At 36.6% G+C, this 17,584-nt stretch overlaps 1 protein-coding gene across 1 annotated transcript in view; it reads right to left on the minus strand.

The window, feature by feature from the left end:
- Positions 1-17,278, minus strand: part of EBPL (EBP like) — a 36,036-nt gene extending 18,758 nt beyond the window's left edge. The window contains exon 1 of the mRNA XM_031961950.1: positions 17,005-17,278. Coding sequence (XP_031817810.1) covers positions 17,005-17,181 — 177 coding nt within the window. The 5' untranslated portion in view covers positions 17,182-17,278. The remainder of the gene's footprint in view (positions 1-17,004) is intronic.
- Between the last annotated feature and the right edge of the window lie 306 nt (positions 17,279-17,584).

Genomic DNA, 17,584 nt, shown 5'->3' on the forward strand with positions numbered 1-17,584 from the left:
CATGTACACTATGAGGACTTTTTATGTACATCAATTGGACAATAAACAAATGCTAAATACCTCTTCTTTATCTATTATTCAAAATCTTTATCAAAAAATCAGTAAGTATAATTCACATGAACTTATTCATTTTGACATACATTTTAATACCAAATATTGTTATAAGCATCCTCCCAATATTTGCCTTGACCCTTATTTTCTATGTAAAAATAAGAGACAACACATATAATGTTAGTCAATAATAGCTTCTAACCATTCTCCTCTCTCCACAGTGGAAATGTCCACAGGTCAGGAAGAAGCAGGAACCAAACCAGGCTCTATAATTAATTGTCAACAACTTACTTGGAAAGTATCATGGTGAAAATAATACAGTGTTGGACTTAGGAAGAACTAGATTAAAATTTTGATTCTAACATTTGTTAGCTGGGTAATGATGAAAAAGTCTTTAACTTCCCTGAATCCTGGTTTTCTCATCTGTAAAATCAGGAAGATAATATTTGTATTACCTCCATGATTTTTGTGACTTTTAGGACCCAGGGCTGTTGTGAGCCTCCAAGTTAGATAAAATGTATAAAGTTCTTCGTAAGCATTAAATTGATACAATAAATTTTTTTTAAAATGCAACTAGAATAGTACATGATTATTATTACAACCCATGGTTCAATGGAAAAAGTCCTTAACTTAAAAGTCATAAGACCTGAGTTCAAATCCTGCCTCTGCTACTTATACTTGTGACTTCTTGGGCAAGTATCCTTAACCTTTTTTTTTTTTTTGCTTTTTGCTGAAACAACTGGGGTTAAGTGACTTGTCCAGACTCACACAGCTAGGAAGGTTATCCCTAACCCTGTACAATAATTCAATGAGTAAGTGACCTATCTCTAAGTTCATTTCCACTAACAGTCCTAACCTTCTCTGCTTCCTACAATAACCTGTTATCCCAATGCTATGCCCTCTTTGGCAGATAGGACAAGATTATGTTGCCAGAGGCCGATGTGCAAGCCACCAATGAAAACTGTCAACTAACCTCATTACTGACTACCTCTCTCTATGAAGGTGTAGCATCCTTAGAAAAAAACATGCCCCCTTTTCTCATTCCACCACAGGGCTTAGGACATTGCCATTTCAGATGATTTGTGTCCACAGAAGCTAATAAAATATATAAGGCTTCTAGAGAGGGGCAGCTATCTATAATGGTTATAAATAATTCAGGGTCTAACCTTGCAAGATGACCCATGCTCAGCTCCTGTGAACATGTATGAAAACCACCTTCTGCTTCCAACAAGAGAGCAGAGTATAATGAAGAAAAGAACAGATGTCTCTTCATTCTCTGGATCATTCCAAAAAAAAAAAGTGAAAAGAAAAGCAGAATGAGTTGGCTACTCACAGTTCTTAGCACGGTGCTTGGCACATAGTCAGTACTTAATAAGTGCTTTTCCACTCACTCATTCATTGATTTATTCATACAGAATGTTCTCTTAGGCTGCTCAGAAACACCAAGTCATTTATCAGCCCCCTTTGCCACAGACAAGCTTAAATATTAAACAAATCACTGTTTAAATAGTAAATATTCATTTGAGCCACTTGATTATTAAAAGCTGTAACAAATATGCAGTGCAAATGGGCTTACATTCAGCACTCTTCCTTTCTGCCAGTCCCATGAATATCATCTCTTTCAGCACCATGGCTACCACCAAGCAGCCATTCAGAAATGTCCTGATGCATCAGGAAAGGTTTTCAGTGACATAGTTTGGGTGGTTATGAACCTGATGGAGGCCCTTATGGCTCCCAAGGTACCATAGTTATATGATCCTCTCAGCAACTCACCAGAACCAAGTCAGGTTTCCATTTCTGGTGACACATTGAAAAGTAGATGCTGGCACAAATAGGATAAAAATAAAAGACAAAAAGGAGTGGCTCAGAAGGGGGGAAAGGGAGGCAAATTTTATCTTTCCTATTCGGTGGACATGTTCTCATTGGGTAGACCTCTCATCTAGAGCTCTGATATTCACTTCTCTCAGGCCCTATGTGACACATACTAGACAACTCTTCCCAACTTTTGTTGAAGAGATTACTGGAAAGAATTCCTACTTCCCCTTAGAAAGCTATTTTCCCCTCATCCATCAAAGCAAGACCATGCCTGCTGATTATCACAGCATCTGCAGTGTTTCCCCCTGGGCCAGAATACTGCTGTTTCTGGAGGCTTTTCTCCATGTTACTATTTCCTCCAGTGACTTATTTAAGATGCAAACTGTTCTCCACTCTACTAACCTTTGCAGTATTCATACAAAAGGGGAGAAGATGACTGTCAAGGTTTTTGTTTGGCTCATTTCATTTTAAGTTTCATGTGTTTCATAGAAATTAAAGAAAGAGAAAAATATGTGAAATTCCATGTGACCCCTGAGAATTCATCGGGAATTTGCTCCTCTTACAATGTAAACTCTTTGCAGAAAAGGGTTTTCCTTTTTTATCTTTTAATTCCCTATGCCTGGAATAGTAGGTACTTAAATGCTTGCTGAATTGATCTCCCTCAAAAAGGATTGGCTATTTAAAACAAAAATAGCACTTTTGAAATACCCTTACTATTCAAAGTCTATGAAGAAAATCAGTCCCAGACTGAAATCTCTCATCTGAAAAGCAAGATCAAGTAACCAATTTCTAGCCTCACTCATCACCTAAATAGAACAGACTGAATTTTTACAAAGTGCCTTGATATCCTTAAACTAGAGTTCTTAACCAAGATATTAATAAAAATAAATGCTTAAGTGAAGGAGCTACTAGAGTATAATCAGGGTGTTTCTTAAGGGAGATGTATTGAATTTTTTAGTTTCTAGCTTTAATTAAAAAATAAAAACCTCAAAGAAATGTTATGGAAATTTCAATAAAAGTTTCAATTTAATTAGAACTGTACTTGTATGAACATGCATTCCAAAAGAACCTCAGGGAATACTGTATAAAATTTAGTTATGAGAGGTACAAAAGAAGGAACTATTGAAAGAGCAAGGCTATATATTAACTCTGTCCTAAACTCATTAGTTAGTTCCAAATCCAAATCACACACACAAAAATAGTCAAATGAGGGTTGATATTATCCTATCATGGCAACAAGATACATCCCCAATGACTAAAGGATCAGCTGCCCCGATCTTCTAAGGTTGCCCTCAGCAACTAAGCTTTAGTACCCTCACAGATGTGTGCTGCCCAGCAGTTCCTCCTCCTAATGAGATGACATCTTCTATTTGATAAGAATTGACCTGAGTGGACATGCTGCCTGATGAAAATGAAATAGGACACAGGCTCTATCAAAATGAAGATAAATTAAGGAATCAAATAAGCACACCAGGTCCATCATTCCTGCCACATGCGAGCTGGATACTTGTCACCAGTGCTTCCAACACGTTTCTCTCCTCATGGAAAAAGGTTAAAAAACAACAACTACAACAACAAAAAAACCTTTTCCTGTTTCACAAAGACTGATATTCTGAAAATATGACTTGAAACACTGTCCCCACTCCAATTTACAACATAGATAGAGCACTGGACTTGGAGTCAGAAAGCTGAATCTAGCCTCAGATGTTTAATAGCAGAGTAATTAAGACCTCTTAATCTTTTAACATCACTTTAACCCCATCCAATTCTTTCTCATCTGTAAAAAATCTGTAATATCACCTACCTCAAAGAATGGTTATGATGATTGATTAGATACTATATGATATAAAGCCCTTTGAAAACTATAGTGTTATGCAAATAGGAAGAGATTATTTTAATTATTTACTATTGTGACTAGATTAAGAAAAAACAAACCAAAAATATAATCTTGAGCTGCCCATATCAAAAATATAGCTAGAACAAGGGAAGTAAACATTCTGATATATTCTGTCCTAGCCAGACATCTGGAGGTTTATATTTAGTTTTGAGGAATACTGACAAACTCAAATGTATCCAGGAGAAAGAAAGACAGGACAATGTCTGTAAGCCATGCCACAATATGGAATGATACAAAGAACATGAAATATTTAGCTTAGAGAGGAGAAGACAAAGGTTCAATGAAAGCTAATTACAAGTACTTAAAAGACTGACAAATGGAAGAAAGAATGGATTTATTCTATATAACTGCGGAATCCCAATTAGAAGCAATGGAAAACTATAATAAGTCCAGTATCTACTAGGGTTCTACTACGTTCCTCTCCCTCCCCGCAAAATGACTTAGGCTGGTTTCCTCTTTCCCCACAAAGGAGACTATATCGTTCTTTGGGACTTGATTAGCTCATAGAGCAAAAGTCTCAATCTTCACCTCCCCTGATGCAATATCCTAGTAGCCTCTAGTCATATTGACAAGTTTTATATACACTTCAGAGAATAATAAAAAGGGTTCCAGGAAGCACAGTCATCACACTCTACCCTGTAGACCAGAGGCATTTCAAATAGAGACAATGGGGTCTTGCATCCCCAGGTTTAAATGAGTGTCCTTCCTATTCTATAGCTAAGTAAACTTCCTTTTGTTTACTCTTGAATGACCTGTGATCAGTTTGCAGAAACTGAACTAACAGATTTCCAGCAGCAGTTGAGCCTGCTCCTAACAAAAGAAAGGGATATAACTTCTAGGGTCATAGATTTGGCCCAATTTGATCAAAAACATATATATGTGTGTTTGTGTGTGTGTTGTGAGAAATTATTTTTCTGTCTCATATTAATAATTAGTTATTAATTCAGATTAAGATTTTCCCTTTTTGTTTCCTCATTCAGAAATAAACCCCTATAAGTTATTCAGTCAATCTCTGTAGGTTGCAGATAGTTAAGATTGCCCAAATCCTCAGGGTTCATGCCTTTGGATCTTGGATGGGCATCCACCCAACTAGGAGAACTTATAAGCAGAATGCTATCCAATTGAAATTTTGCCCTTAGAAGGTCTTTATGACCAAAGCAGAACTAGAGATCATTACTGATCACAAAATAGAAAATTTCGATTATACCAAACTGAAAAGTTTTTGTACAAACAAAACTAATGCAGACAAGATTAGAAGGGAAGCAATAAACTGGGAAAATATTTTTACAGTCAAAGGTTCTGATAAAGGCCTCATTTCCAAAATATATAGAGAATTAACTCTGATTTATAAAAAATCAAGCCATTCTCCAATTGAAAAATGGTCAAAGGATATGAACAGACAATTCTCAGATGAAGAAATTGAAACTATTTCTAGTCATATGAAAAGATGCTCCAAGTCATTATTAATCAGAGAAATGCAAATTAAGACAACTCTAAGATACCACTACACACCTGTCAGATTGGCTAAGATGACAGGAAAAAATAATGATGATTGTTGGAGGGGATGTGGGAAAACTGGGACACTGATGCATTGTTGGTGGAGTTGTGAATGAATCCAACCATTTTGGAGAGTAGTTTGGAACTATGCTCAAAAAGTTATCAAAGTGCATACCCTTTGATCCAGCAGTGTTACTACTGGGATTATATCCCAAAGAGATTATAAAGAAGGGAAAGGGACCTGTATGTGCACGAATGTTTGTGGCAGCCCTTTTTGTAGTGGCTAGAAACTGGAAACTGAATGGATGTCCATCAGTTGGAGAATGGCTGAATAAATTGTGGTATATGAAAATTATGGAATATTACTGTTCTGTAAGAAATGACCAACAGGATGATTTCAGAAAGGCCTGGAGAGACTTACACGAACTGATGCTGAGTGAAATGAGCAGGACCAGGAGATCATTATATACTTCAACAACAATACTAGATGATGACCAGTTCTGATGGATCAGGCCATCCTCAGCAACGAGATCAACCAAATCATTTCTAATGGAGCAGTAATGAACTGAACTAGCTATACCCAGAAAAAGAACTCTGGGAGATGACTAAAAACCATTACATTGAATTCCCAATCCCTATATTTATGCACACCTGCATTTTTGATTTCCTTCACAAGCTAATTGTACAATAATTCAGAGTCTGATTCTTTTTGTACAGCAAAATAATGTTTTGGTCATGTATACTTATTGTGTATCTAAGTTATATTTTAATATATTTAACATCTACTGGTCATCCTGCCATTTAGGGGAGGGGGTGGGGGGGGTAAGAGGTGAAAAATTGGAACAAGAGGTTTGGCAATTGTTAATGCTGTAAAGTTACCCATGTATATATCCTGTAAATAAAAGGCTATTAAATAAAAAAAAAAAAAAAAAAGAAAGAAATTTTGCCCTTAGGAAATAAGCCCCTGTCTCTCCTTGGAATTTTCCATTAGAATTTAGGATGACTTAGCTCATGAATAGGAAAATCAACCAAGGAGGTCTGGATAGAGATGGATTCTTTTGCTTAGATTGCTGGAGACAATTGAGTCTCATGATTAGGTCACATTTTCTGCAGAAGGAACAGAAGTCTTTTTGTCTACTATGACCACTCTTTATTGATTACTAACCAATCAGAGTTGATTCCCATACTCAGGAATATAACTTTTTCCAAAGGCTTTTTAAAACATTTAGTATTTTCCAGGAAGAGTCTTTGGTTTATGAAAGTCAAACAAGCATCATTTAATTATCTGCTAGTCATAATTAATAACATTGATGATTAACTATCCAGAATTAATGTACCTTGAACTTTTCATACATCATAATATTTAACAAAAACTTATGTCATGTGGTACTTGGTTAGCAATCAAGGTATGTGAATATGACATCCCACCCAGGATAAAGTGACCCTGGAGATGATCATATTGTTAATTCAGTTTCAAAACTCCCTGAGTTTCCTCTTCCCTCTGATTGGATAGGGGAGCCCTAAATTCCTTCTATAGCTTTCTTTATAGAATATAGATCTGAAATTTCCAGCCAACTCTCCACTTTCTATCTGTAGCTCTGCTTGGTTTGAACCCTACAAACCCTGCCAGGTACCCCATTCCTTAATATACCTTCCCTTTCCCCTCAGCCTTGTTTTGTTTGTTGTCTTCCTTCATTAGAATGACCTCAGAGCAGTGATCATCTTTCTCTTTCTCATTTGTATCTTCAGCACTTAGGACAGTGCTTATTGAATTGAACTGAATCAGGTTGTGTGAATGGTCCAGACTGCTAGAACTCCTTTACGAATCCCAATGATTTTTCTACTCTCCAGAGTAAATTTCCTAATGATGAAACTGTCCCCAAATGGTATAGACTGTTACTATGAGAAATACACTTTTTTGTTATTTCAAAAATTTTAACAGAGGCTTGATGACCATTTATTAAGGAGGCTGAAAGAATATTCCTTCCTATACTAGATAAGAAGATGCTTTAGTAGATCTCAGGGCCCTTTCAATTCCAAGTCTTTCCCTAATACCTTAGCCACTGTACTACGGCATACTGTGGCCCCTGCTCCCAAGTTCACACCTGACAGCCACAACCATGCTCCCTATCTATCTCCCTTTTCTTTAGAAATAAATAGTCAACAAGATACCAGATGAATGAGTTTTAAAGTGAATCAAGTAGGCCAGGGGAGCTGAAATAAGATAAATGAGCCTATACTAAATGGCTACCCACTGGAGCAAATCCTAATCAATTGTCTTTTGATTAGCTGAAAGCACTACACTTTTAGGCATACAATTTCTGTAGAATTTTAAGCTGATATTTATAAAGCATCTTTAGTTTTAGGGATAAAAATATTTGTTAACACCAAGAGTGAAGAGTGAGATCTTGCTTCACAATCATATAATGAAATATATTGTCTAAAAGGAACCAATATCCTAACCATAGGCATAGAATCACAGATTTAGGACTAGAAGGAACATGTGAGTTAATTGAGTTCAAACCTCTTACCTTACAGAAGAAGGAGGTAAGGAGAAGATGGTTGTTCAAACATGCTCAACTTTTCACGACCCCATGGATCACAGTATTCCAATACTGTCCATGGAGTTTTCTTGTCAAAGATGCTAGAGTGGTTTTTCTCTCTCCACTCGATTGAGGCAAACAAGGTTAAGTGACTTGCCCAGGGTCACAAAACTGATAAATGTCTGGAGCTGGATTTGAACTCAGGTCTTCCTGACACCTGGCTTAGTACTCTGGGCAGTATGGTACGATTTAATTGCCACCCAGGACCTAGGAGGTTAAGTATTTTGCCTAAGGGTACTTAGATAAGTAAAGGACAATGCTAAATTTCAAATTCAGATATTATAACTTCAAAGCTTGTGTCCTTTCCACTGTTCCATGTCAGAAACATGTTTTTCTGTCTGAATTCCCCATTCCAATTGTTTTTCATTTGTGGGAGCCTAGCCAGTTATTAGTAAATGTTTAATCTTTTTAAATTTGAAAAAAAAAACTTTTTTAAAAATCATAAATGATCAAGTAAACAAAAAGTGACTAAGTCAGAATATTGTTATGACTTATTTGCTCTCCTCTGTTCCATCTCTAAGTACATTACTGTTCTAAGTCTTTCTTCACTCTACCATTCTGTATCTTTCCATAATTGTCATTTTAAGTTCAACTGTATTCTATAAATATTAATATAGTTTCACTTTTTTTGGTGGGGAGGGACAGGAAGATTGCCACTTCTCATTCTTGGTTTTACCTTCAAGTCACTTTTGGATGGGTCAGAAGAACTTCTCAGAACCAAGACAGAAGATAGATTCTGGATAGAGGGAAAGGGTAAATGATGCCCAGAGAGAGCAAACATGTGTGCAAAGGGAGAAAGGTGCTAAATTTCAATTACCCTTCTTAAGGAAGTAGACAGAAGAATAAAAGGCAATGAGCAAGAAGTTATTAGTGTGGAGAAGCAAAAGAATGCCTTGAGATAAAGAATTATTTTATAGGAAAAATTCTTTATAACACAGCTAATCATGCTAATTTTGGATATCATACTTTCCTCACTAAACTCCTCACAGGGAGTTTCACTAGGTAGCCTATATACCTTTTGAGTTACATTGAATTTCTAATTCGAGGACCTGTGATTTCACCAGTGAAGATGCTCTTTCCACCAACTCAGATTATAATCTATTATAGAACAGAATTTCTTAACCCAGGGTTAATCCAGGAACTTTTTTCTTTTACTTAATAGTATTTTATTTTTTCTAATTATATGTTAAAAGTTTTCAACATTCATCTTTGTAACATTTTGAACTCCAATTTTTTTTCCCTTCCTCCTTTTCTTCCCTCCTCCCCAATATAGCAAGCAATCTGATATAGGCAATGCATGTACAATCATAAAAAACATATTTCCATATTAATCATGTGAAAGACTCAACAAAAGAGAAAAAACCATGAGAAAGAAAAAAAGCAAAAAACAAAAAAATGAAAATAGTATACTTCAATCTACATTCAGACTACAGTGCCATATGGATGGCATTTTTCACTGGAATTGTCTTGAACTGCTGAGAAGAGCTTGGTCTCTCATAACTGATCATCACATTGTGTTGCTGTTACTATATACCATGTTTTTCTGGTTCTGCTCACTTCAGTCAGCATTATGAACTTGTTTTTAAAAATATTTTATTAACTGTATTTCATTATAATTTTGGTTTCCTTTGTAACCCTATGTATTTTATTTTTTGTGTTTAAAAAACATTTTTCTGAAAAGGGGTCCATAAGCTTTACCAGATTACAAATGGAGTCCATGACACCAACAAAATTAAAAAACTCTGCTCTGCACAATCTTTTAAAGCTATAGAAAAAAGGTGGGATAAATCACATGTTCATAATTGCATAACTAATGTATCAGAGATTCAGTTGAACCTATTTTCCTGATTGGAGATGTAGGTTGCCCAGTCACTGGTCTTGGAATCAAGATCCCAAATGGGAATTGAAATGCCACGTTCATCAACTTCCAGATGTATGACCAAGAAAATCATATAGCAGCTGTGCCTCAGTTTCCTGACTTGTAAAATGAGTTAGCTGCACTTTGATGGTCTTGCATCACTATCCTGGGCTTTTCCTCTCACCAGGATAAAAATAAATATAAGGCATGAACATATGCACATGCACACTCTCTCTATTTCTCTCCCTCCTTTTCTGTCTCTGTTGGTCTGTCTCTTTCTTACACACACACACACCCACACATCCACCCACCCACACACACACACATACACATACACACACCCATAGTTTTATTGGATTGTTGAGTGTAAGTAACCAAATGGCTTCGAAAGATTCATTTCCAGGTGCCTGCTGTTTTCAGGATCTCTAAAAGTCACAGCACCTGATCTAGCTTTTGTTAACAGACCCCCAGGGCAAAGTTCAGGGATGTGACCTTTCATCTCTGATAGAAGAAACCATGTCTCAGTTCTTGGACAGCCCTCTTAATCTGAGGCCTCTTTTGGACAAGACCTTCCACTACTGATCTAGTCTCATAAGATGAGCAGGGACGATGGAAGGAAAGCTTCCATATATTACATATTGACAGAGAGAAGGAGGCAGATGATCAGTGAGCTAGAGAAGGAGAACAAGCTGGCGGGGAGGGGAGGGCAGGATATTAAGTTTTATAACTCATAGGATTCATAGCATTTAGAACCGGTAAAGATCAAGTAAACCCCAACACCAGCATTTCCCAGATAAGGAAAATGAGGCCCAGAGAGGAGAAATGATTTGCTAAAGTGACCAGAATGACAAATAAGAGAGCCAGGGTCAGAACACAGGTTCTGATTCCAAATCTGTTATAATATAATGCAATAAAAATATAATGTAATTTTGGGGTAACAGAGTGGAACAATAGATAGAGTTCTGGTCTCTTCCCGAGTTCAAATTCAGCCTTAGACGCTTACTGGCTATATGCTCCTGGACAAGTTACTTAATGCTATTTTATCTCAATGTCCTCATCTTTAAAATAAGCTGAAGAAAATGACAAACCATTCCAATGTCTTTGCCAAGAAAACCCCAAATGGGCAACTGGAAAATAAGTGAATAACAAAAACATAATTTAAGAAAATAATACCTAATGTGTGGACTAAAATTATTCCACCTACAAAAAGAGAGACTGAGGCAGAGCTCTGAGCCAATGACACGTTATTAAAGGGTTCATGGTCCTCTCTAATGAAGTGGACCTCAGATCTTCCTCACACTCTGAGATGCCTCCTCCTTCTGGGGCCCTATTTTTATAGCATAAGAGAAGGGCTCTCTCAGGGAAGCTAGAGTGAGTTTCAATTAATGAACCCAAAGACTGCAAGGCAATGGGAAAGGAGTCATCCCAGAAAGCCAACCCAAACTCTAGGAAACAAAACTGTTCTTTCCAGAACAATTATACCAAAGATAGCATAATTCCACTGAATAAACAAAATAATATGTCATTAGGGTCACACGCTGGGTGAAGCAAGGAATACCTCCACACAAGATGAACAAGCTTCTTCTTAATTTGGACAGAAAGAAATGGTACAAGCTATCACAGTCAATGACCTCAGTGGTTATAAGATGGTCATCTGCTCCTACTGGACAAGAGACTGGTCCAGAAGTACAAAAATATTTTGAGGGACTTTTCATATCATTGTCACCTCTACCAAGGTGATCTTGATCATCATCACAAGACAAAACAAGAATGGAGGATCTTTAGTTAGCTTCCTGTAGTTAAGTGAACTTAGAATCTGCAGCTCACAGCTCTGGGGACTTATATACAGGACTTTGATAAGAGTTTACCAAATTGATTAATACTGACTGGAACAGAGTAGGGATCCAAAATGAATTACTTTTCTCACTAAACTGGAATCAAAGTAGATGAAGAAAACTATACAAATATCCCTAATGACTTTTGGTGCAAAATTTTTAAATAAAACATTAGCAAAATGATTATAGCAACATATCACAAAGAATATACTTTATGATTAGATTTGATATTTACAAAGTATGAATTTATTTATGTAATGAAAGTCTGTGGGCTGCCCAATAGGGTTATAAAGGGAGAGACAGGGACAAATCTTAGTGAAATGCTTAACTCAGTCTTTTCTCAACAACTGTATTGTTCAGGGATTTTAGAAACTTTTTTCAAGGGAAAAATCACCACTTAGTACTTGGTGAACACTTCTAGTTTAGAAATTCTAAGTAACATAATAAGACAAGAAGGACTTACCAGAAAGGGAACTCCCATTCAAAAGAACTGCAAAATGCATAAAAAAACTTGGGAGTCATGAATGTACCAATGAATAACTCAAGATATACATAAATACAATTATATTAATCAAATGACCAAAGAGATATTTAAGAAAGCTGGACAAATCATAACATCAAAATTTGCTTAGAAGACCAAGAAAAGAAAAATAATGGAGGAAAAAAATAGGAATGAAGGTAGGCTTAAAATTAAACTAAAAAGCAGAGGCCATCAAGATAATTTAGTATAGGTTAAAAAATAGAAAAGCAGATCAGTGGAACAGATTAGATAAAGAATCAGAAACAAATGAAGTCCCTATTTGGCCAGAACTGCTGAGAAAAATGGATAGTGATTTGGCAGAAATGAGATTTATATTCATATCTAATACTTTATTCCACAATTCGTTCAAAATGGATAAGTGACTCCAATATCTTTCTTTAATAGAGAACAAGATTGGATGTCTGACATGATTATGACTAGGGAGAAGAGTTCTTAACTAAACCAGAGATAGAGGTGATCACAAAAGAAAAATATCAGATTATATGTCAATTATGTGAAATTGAGGGTACTTTTGGTTAAGGGGGTAATAAGAAAGATTATAAAGAAGCCCAGCTCTCCCACATGCACTCCCTGAAAAGAGCACTGTTAGAGGATAATGATAAAGAAAATGGAAAAGGGAGAAAAAAATAAGTTGCTCCATTCAATCCAAAAGTAGTTAGAAGCCAGCAGAAGTGTGAGAGAAGGGCCCTCTCAGAGAAACTAGAGTGAGTTTCCAATGGAAAATGAGGCACTCCAGAAAGCCAACCCAAACTCTAGGAAATAAAACTGTGTCTAATCATTGCTGAGAATTCTCAAGACGATTTTCCCACAGCCCCTCCAACCTTTTTCATTTTCCATTTGTGTCAACTTTGCCAATCTACAGGGTGAAATGAGGAATTTTGGGATGGTTTTATTGTTTATTTCTTTTGTTAGTGATTTGGAATAATTTTTTCATAAGGCTATAAATAACTTAGGTTTCTTTCTTGAGAACTACTAATATCCTTTGGCCATTTATCAACTGGGGAATTGCTTCTTATAAATTTGAATCAGATTGTTATACATCTTGCAAATGAATAATGGAGAAACTTGCTATAAAGGTTTCTTTCTTTCTTTTGTTGTTGAGGCAATTGGGATTAAGTGACTTGTCCAGGGTCACACAGCTAGTGTCAAATGTCTAAGACTGAACTTGAACTCAGGTCCTCCTGCCTCCATAAAGTTTTCCTATTTTACTGTTTCCATTTTAATCCTAGTTGTATTTATTTATTTCTACACACCCTTTAAAATTTTTGCCAAATAGTGAGTTTTTGTAATTGCGCTCTTAAGATTTATCAAATACGACATTCATTTGCTTTTTTATATTGTGTAGTTAGTTCTTCTGGTCCCCTGACCAACTTTTAGGAATGAACTGGTTTGATGATTACTGCTTTGTAGTAAAATGTAAGATCTGGTACTGTTACGGCCCCTACCTTTCTACTTTCTTCATTCTCCTGATATTCTTAACATTATTTTTATAGCTCTATAAAGTAAATTAATTAGTATGATACTGAATAAGTAAGTTAACTTAGTATTGTCATTTTATTATATTAGGTCAGCCAACCTGTGGGCATGTAACATTTTCCAAATATTTAGATGTATCTCTACTACTGTAAACATTGTTTTGTAGTTGTATCACATAGTTCCTGTGTATATCTTCGTAGTAGATTTCCTGGTATTTGTAGTAATCAAATTGGAACTCCTCTGTCTCTTCTTGCTGTGTTCTGTTGGTAATATACAGAAATGCTGGTGATTTTTATGGATTTATTTTATATCTTGCAACTTTGTTGAAGTTATCCTTTTGATTAATTTTTAATTGGCTTTCTCAGGTTTTGTAGTAAACCATGATATTATTTGCAAATAGGTGTTTCTTCTTTTTTTTTTTTTTTAATTTTTAGTAATGCTTTTTATTTTCAAAACATGAACATTTGAACATTCACCCTTGCATAAGCTTGTGTTCCAAATTTTTTTCTCCTCCCTTTTCCCTATTCCCTCCCCTAGATGGCAAGTAATTCAATATATGTAAAACATGTGTAATTCTTCTATGTATATTTCCATAATTATCATGCTGCACAAGAAAAAATCAAATCAAATAGGAAAAAATGAGAAAGAAAACAAAATGCAAGCAAATAACAACAAAAAAGTGAAAATACTATGTTTTGATCCACACTCAGTTCCTACAATCCTCTTTCTGGTTACAGATGATCATTAAAACTGGCTTAAAACATCTCATTGTTGAAAAGAGGTGTGCAGTGGTATTTCAGAGTTCTTAATTTAGCATCCAGATTCTTTTTTTTGTTTTGTTTTTTTGTTTTTGTTTTTGTTTTTTTATTTTTTTAATAGCCTTTTATTTACAGGATATATACATGGGTAACTTTACAGCATTAACAATTGCCAAACCTCTTGTTCCAATTTTTCACAATAGGTGTTTCTTCTTTGCCTATCCACATTCCTTCTTTTTCTTGAATTATGGCTAGAACTAGTATTTATAGCACTGTTACAGAATAGTGATCATCCTTGCTTTATCTCTGACATTATTGAAAAGACTTTGTTTACATAAGACTTATAGTTTACATAAATGTCTGTTCTTAGTTTTAGAAAGATTTTGTTTTATCATGTTCAGAAAAGATCCATTCCCTCCCCCTCCTCACCTCAGTTTTTTAATTTGTTTTTTAAACAGGAATGAATGTTACATCTTATCAAAACCACTTTCTGAATTTATTGATATGTGATTTTTCTTGTTCTTGTCATTAACAGGGTATATTTTATTGAATTTTCCTATTATTGAGCCAACCCTGAATTTCTGGTATAAATCAAACTTCATCATAGTGTATAATATTTGTGATATGTTCCCTTAGTCGCTTTGTTTATTTTATTTAAATTTTTTTGCTTTAATATCCATTAAGGATATTGGTATTTAGGTTTTTTTCCCTCAATTTTGACTCTGATTTAGACGTTATATATATTACATTGTTTTGTTATGTCATATATTAAGTATTATGTTTAAAGAATTTTATAGGACCTTTTCTTTTCCTATTTTTTCAAAAAGCTTTAGTAATACTGCAGTAAACTGTTTTTGTTTTTTTTTTAATGTTTACTAGAATTTGTTTGGAAAATCATCTTGTCCTAGTTTGTTTTGTTTTTTTCCCTTTGGAAGCTTATTCAATTTCCCCTCTTTCTTTTCTAATCTTTGTTTTAAAGGATGGTTTTCTGGATTAGGGAGGGCTGTGTTATGAAGTAACATGTCTACATATGTTTGTATACATATTTGTTTACATCACTTTTACTTCTTAACACATATATATGTATATATATATATATATATCCTCTCAAAGAACATTGGATTTATCAGAATTGAGTTTTCATCCCTAATTAGTAATTTATTAAGAAATCAGTATAAAGGTGGAAAGGGTTATAATAATCATTTATTCTAACCTGTTTTGGAGAAGAAGAAATTAACTCAAGAGAGATGAATTGTCCTGCCCCAATGTCATACAGATAAGAAGAGAGAGATTAAAAGCCAATACTTATTCCTCTAGAATCAGTGACCAAATATTAGATCAAGTGGCCTCTAAAGTCCTCTAACTTCTGCGATCCTATGCCTATATAAAATCCAAGATCCCCATTCACATTTCCATCTCTTCCTCTCATCTTTCATTTTTTTTTTTTTTTGTTGGTATTTTGTGATTCGAGGAAAATGTCAGGAGAAAATAATTGGGACCTTTATGGCAGATATCATTACCTTATATTTTCTCCCCAAGACTACACCTTTTCCAGATGTCCCTACTACTAAGGCGGTTACCATTGTGAGAAATGGATAGGCATTTTGGGTTTCCAGTTATGAAAATTAAATTAGAAAATTGAAATTCACATGGACATCAAGGGATGATCAAGGTTGGAATTTATCTTCCCCCAAAACAATGTAAGTTCCTTGGGAGCAGGGCTTGGCTATGTAATGAGAGGGGGCCTTTCACGTTGTGCTAATTTCGGTATCATCCAATTAATGAGGAATCAGGGGAGGGATTTATGCTTCAGAATAAGAAATAAAATACTGCTTTTGGAGTTTCGAAGGTGTACCTACTCACTTAGGCACCCATTCTTGCAAAGATGTAATATAAATCTTCCCTACATTCATCAGTGAATGGGTGGAGTTCTTGGTAAGATATTTTATTTCTTACACCACCATCTATATAGTGACCCAGGATCTCCTAATTTAATATCTTTAACTTCTCCATTCACATATCCAATCAGTTGCTAAATTTTGTCAGGTCTACCTCACAAGTCATTTTTCTCACCACTCTCCAGTTCACACCTCATCACTTTGCATCTGGACTATTGCAATAGTCTCCTCATTGTGCTTCCTATGGCGTTTCTTCTCTCCCATTAGTGCTCCACATAACTACCAAAGTCATTTTCCTAAAGGCCAGGTCATTCCCCCTACTTTTTTTTTTCTTGATTAAGATTTTCCTGATCTTGAATCCTAGTAACTCCCAACAGTAATGCAAATTACTGTTCTGCAACACACGCAAATTAGAGTCTGTCCTGCAGAGCACTGATCAGCAAGTATCAGAAGAGGGATTACAACCCAGAACACTTCGGCACTCGGGGGCTTTCTCTGCTACACACACTCTGATGCCCAAATGTGGGTGCAGTGGACAGGCCTCCTGGGCTGGCAGAGTCCAAGTCTCGGGGGGAAAGAACCTCACTGTTGTAGGAAGCCCCGAACTCCGGCCTCGGTCAAAGCCGCGGGCTCACGGCAAGGGGTTCTGGCCTCCATCCACCGGAAGGCATGATTTAGGTCTCGGCGCAGGAGCATCCCCCGGCGCGCCAAGGAAGCCCGGTCCGGGAAGGAAGAAGGGACCGAGACCGAAGGCTGCAGGGCTCTACACACTTACCAGCGTGAAATGCACCAGGGCGTCGTAGCAGAGCCAGATCAGCGCCCAGCGGTCGGTGGAGCTCGCCCCGCGGCCCAGCCGGCTGCCCAGCGCGTAGCCCGCCGCCAGCTGCGCGGCGCACAGGAGCAGCGAGCCGGCCGCCGCCGGGCTGCTCAGCTCTGCCGGCCACAGGCTCATCCCGGCCAGTCCGGAGACCCGCTTCCAGAGGAGAGGAAGGGCGGCCAGGGAAGAGAGGGATGAGGTGGAGAGGAGGAGGAAGCGCGCGCCCCTAGAAACCCGCCCCCAAGAGGAGGGGCATGGGGAACCTGAGGAAAGTCGGTAGGGAGGCGCTACTCGGCTCTGGGAAGATTCACTGGCTATTGTTTCCCTTTGTCCTTTCTTCTCCCTCCCCACATGAAGGAAGAAGGGGAAAATCAGGCTTCATCCATGTAGCCTGATTTACTTTTCAGTTTCCTTCCCACATTGTATGTACTTTAAAGTGTGTTTTTTATCTATCTTGTTTTGTCCTTCTCTATACTGATCCTTCAAATCTTCAGAGTCTATCGCCTTCTCAGGCCCTTTTTCGAAGGCCACCAATGGG

Source organism: Sarcophilus harrisii, chromosome 3, assembly GCF_902635505.1.
Source record: "Sarcophilus harrisii chromosome 3, mSarHar1.11, whole genome shotgun sequence".
NCBI lineage: Eukaryota > Metazoa > Chordata > Mammalia > Dasyuromorphia > Dasyuridae > Sarcophilus > Sarcophilus harrisii.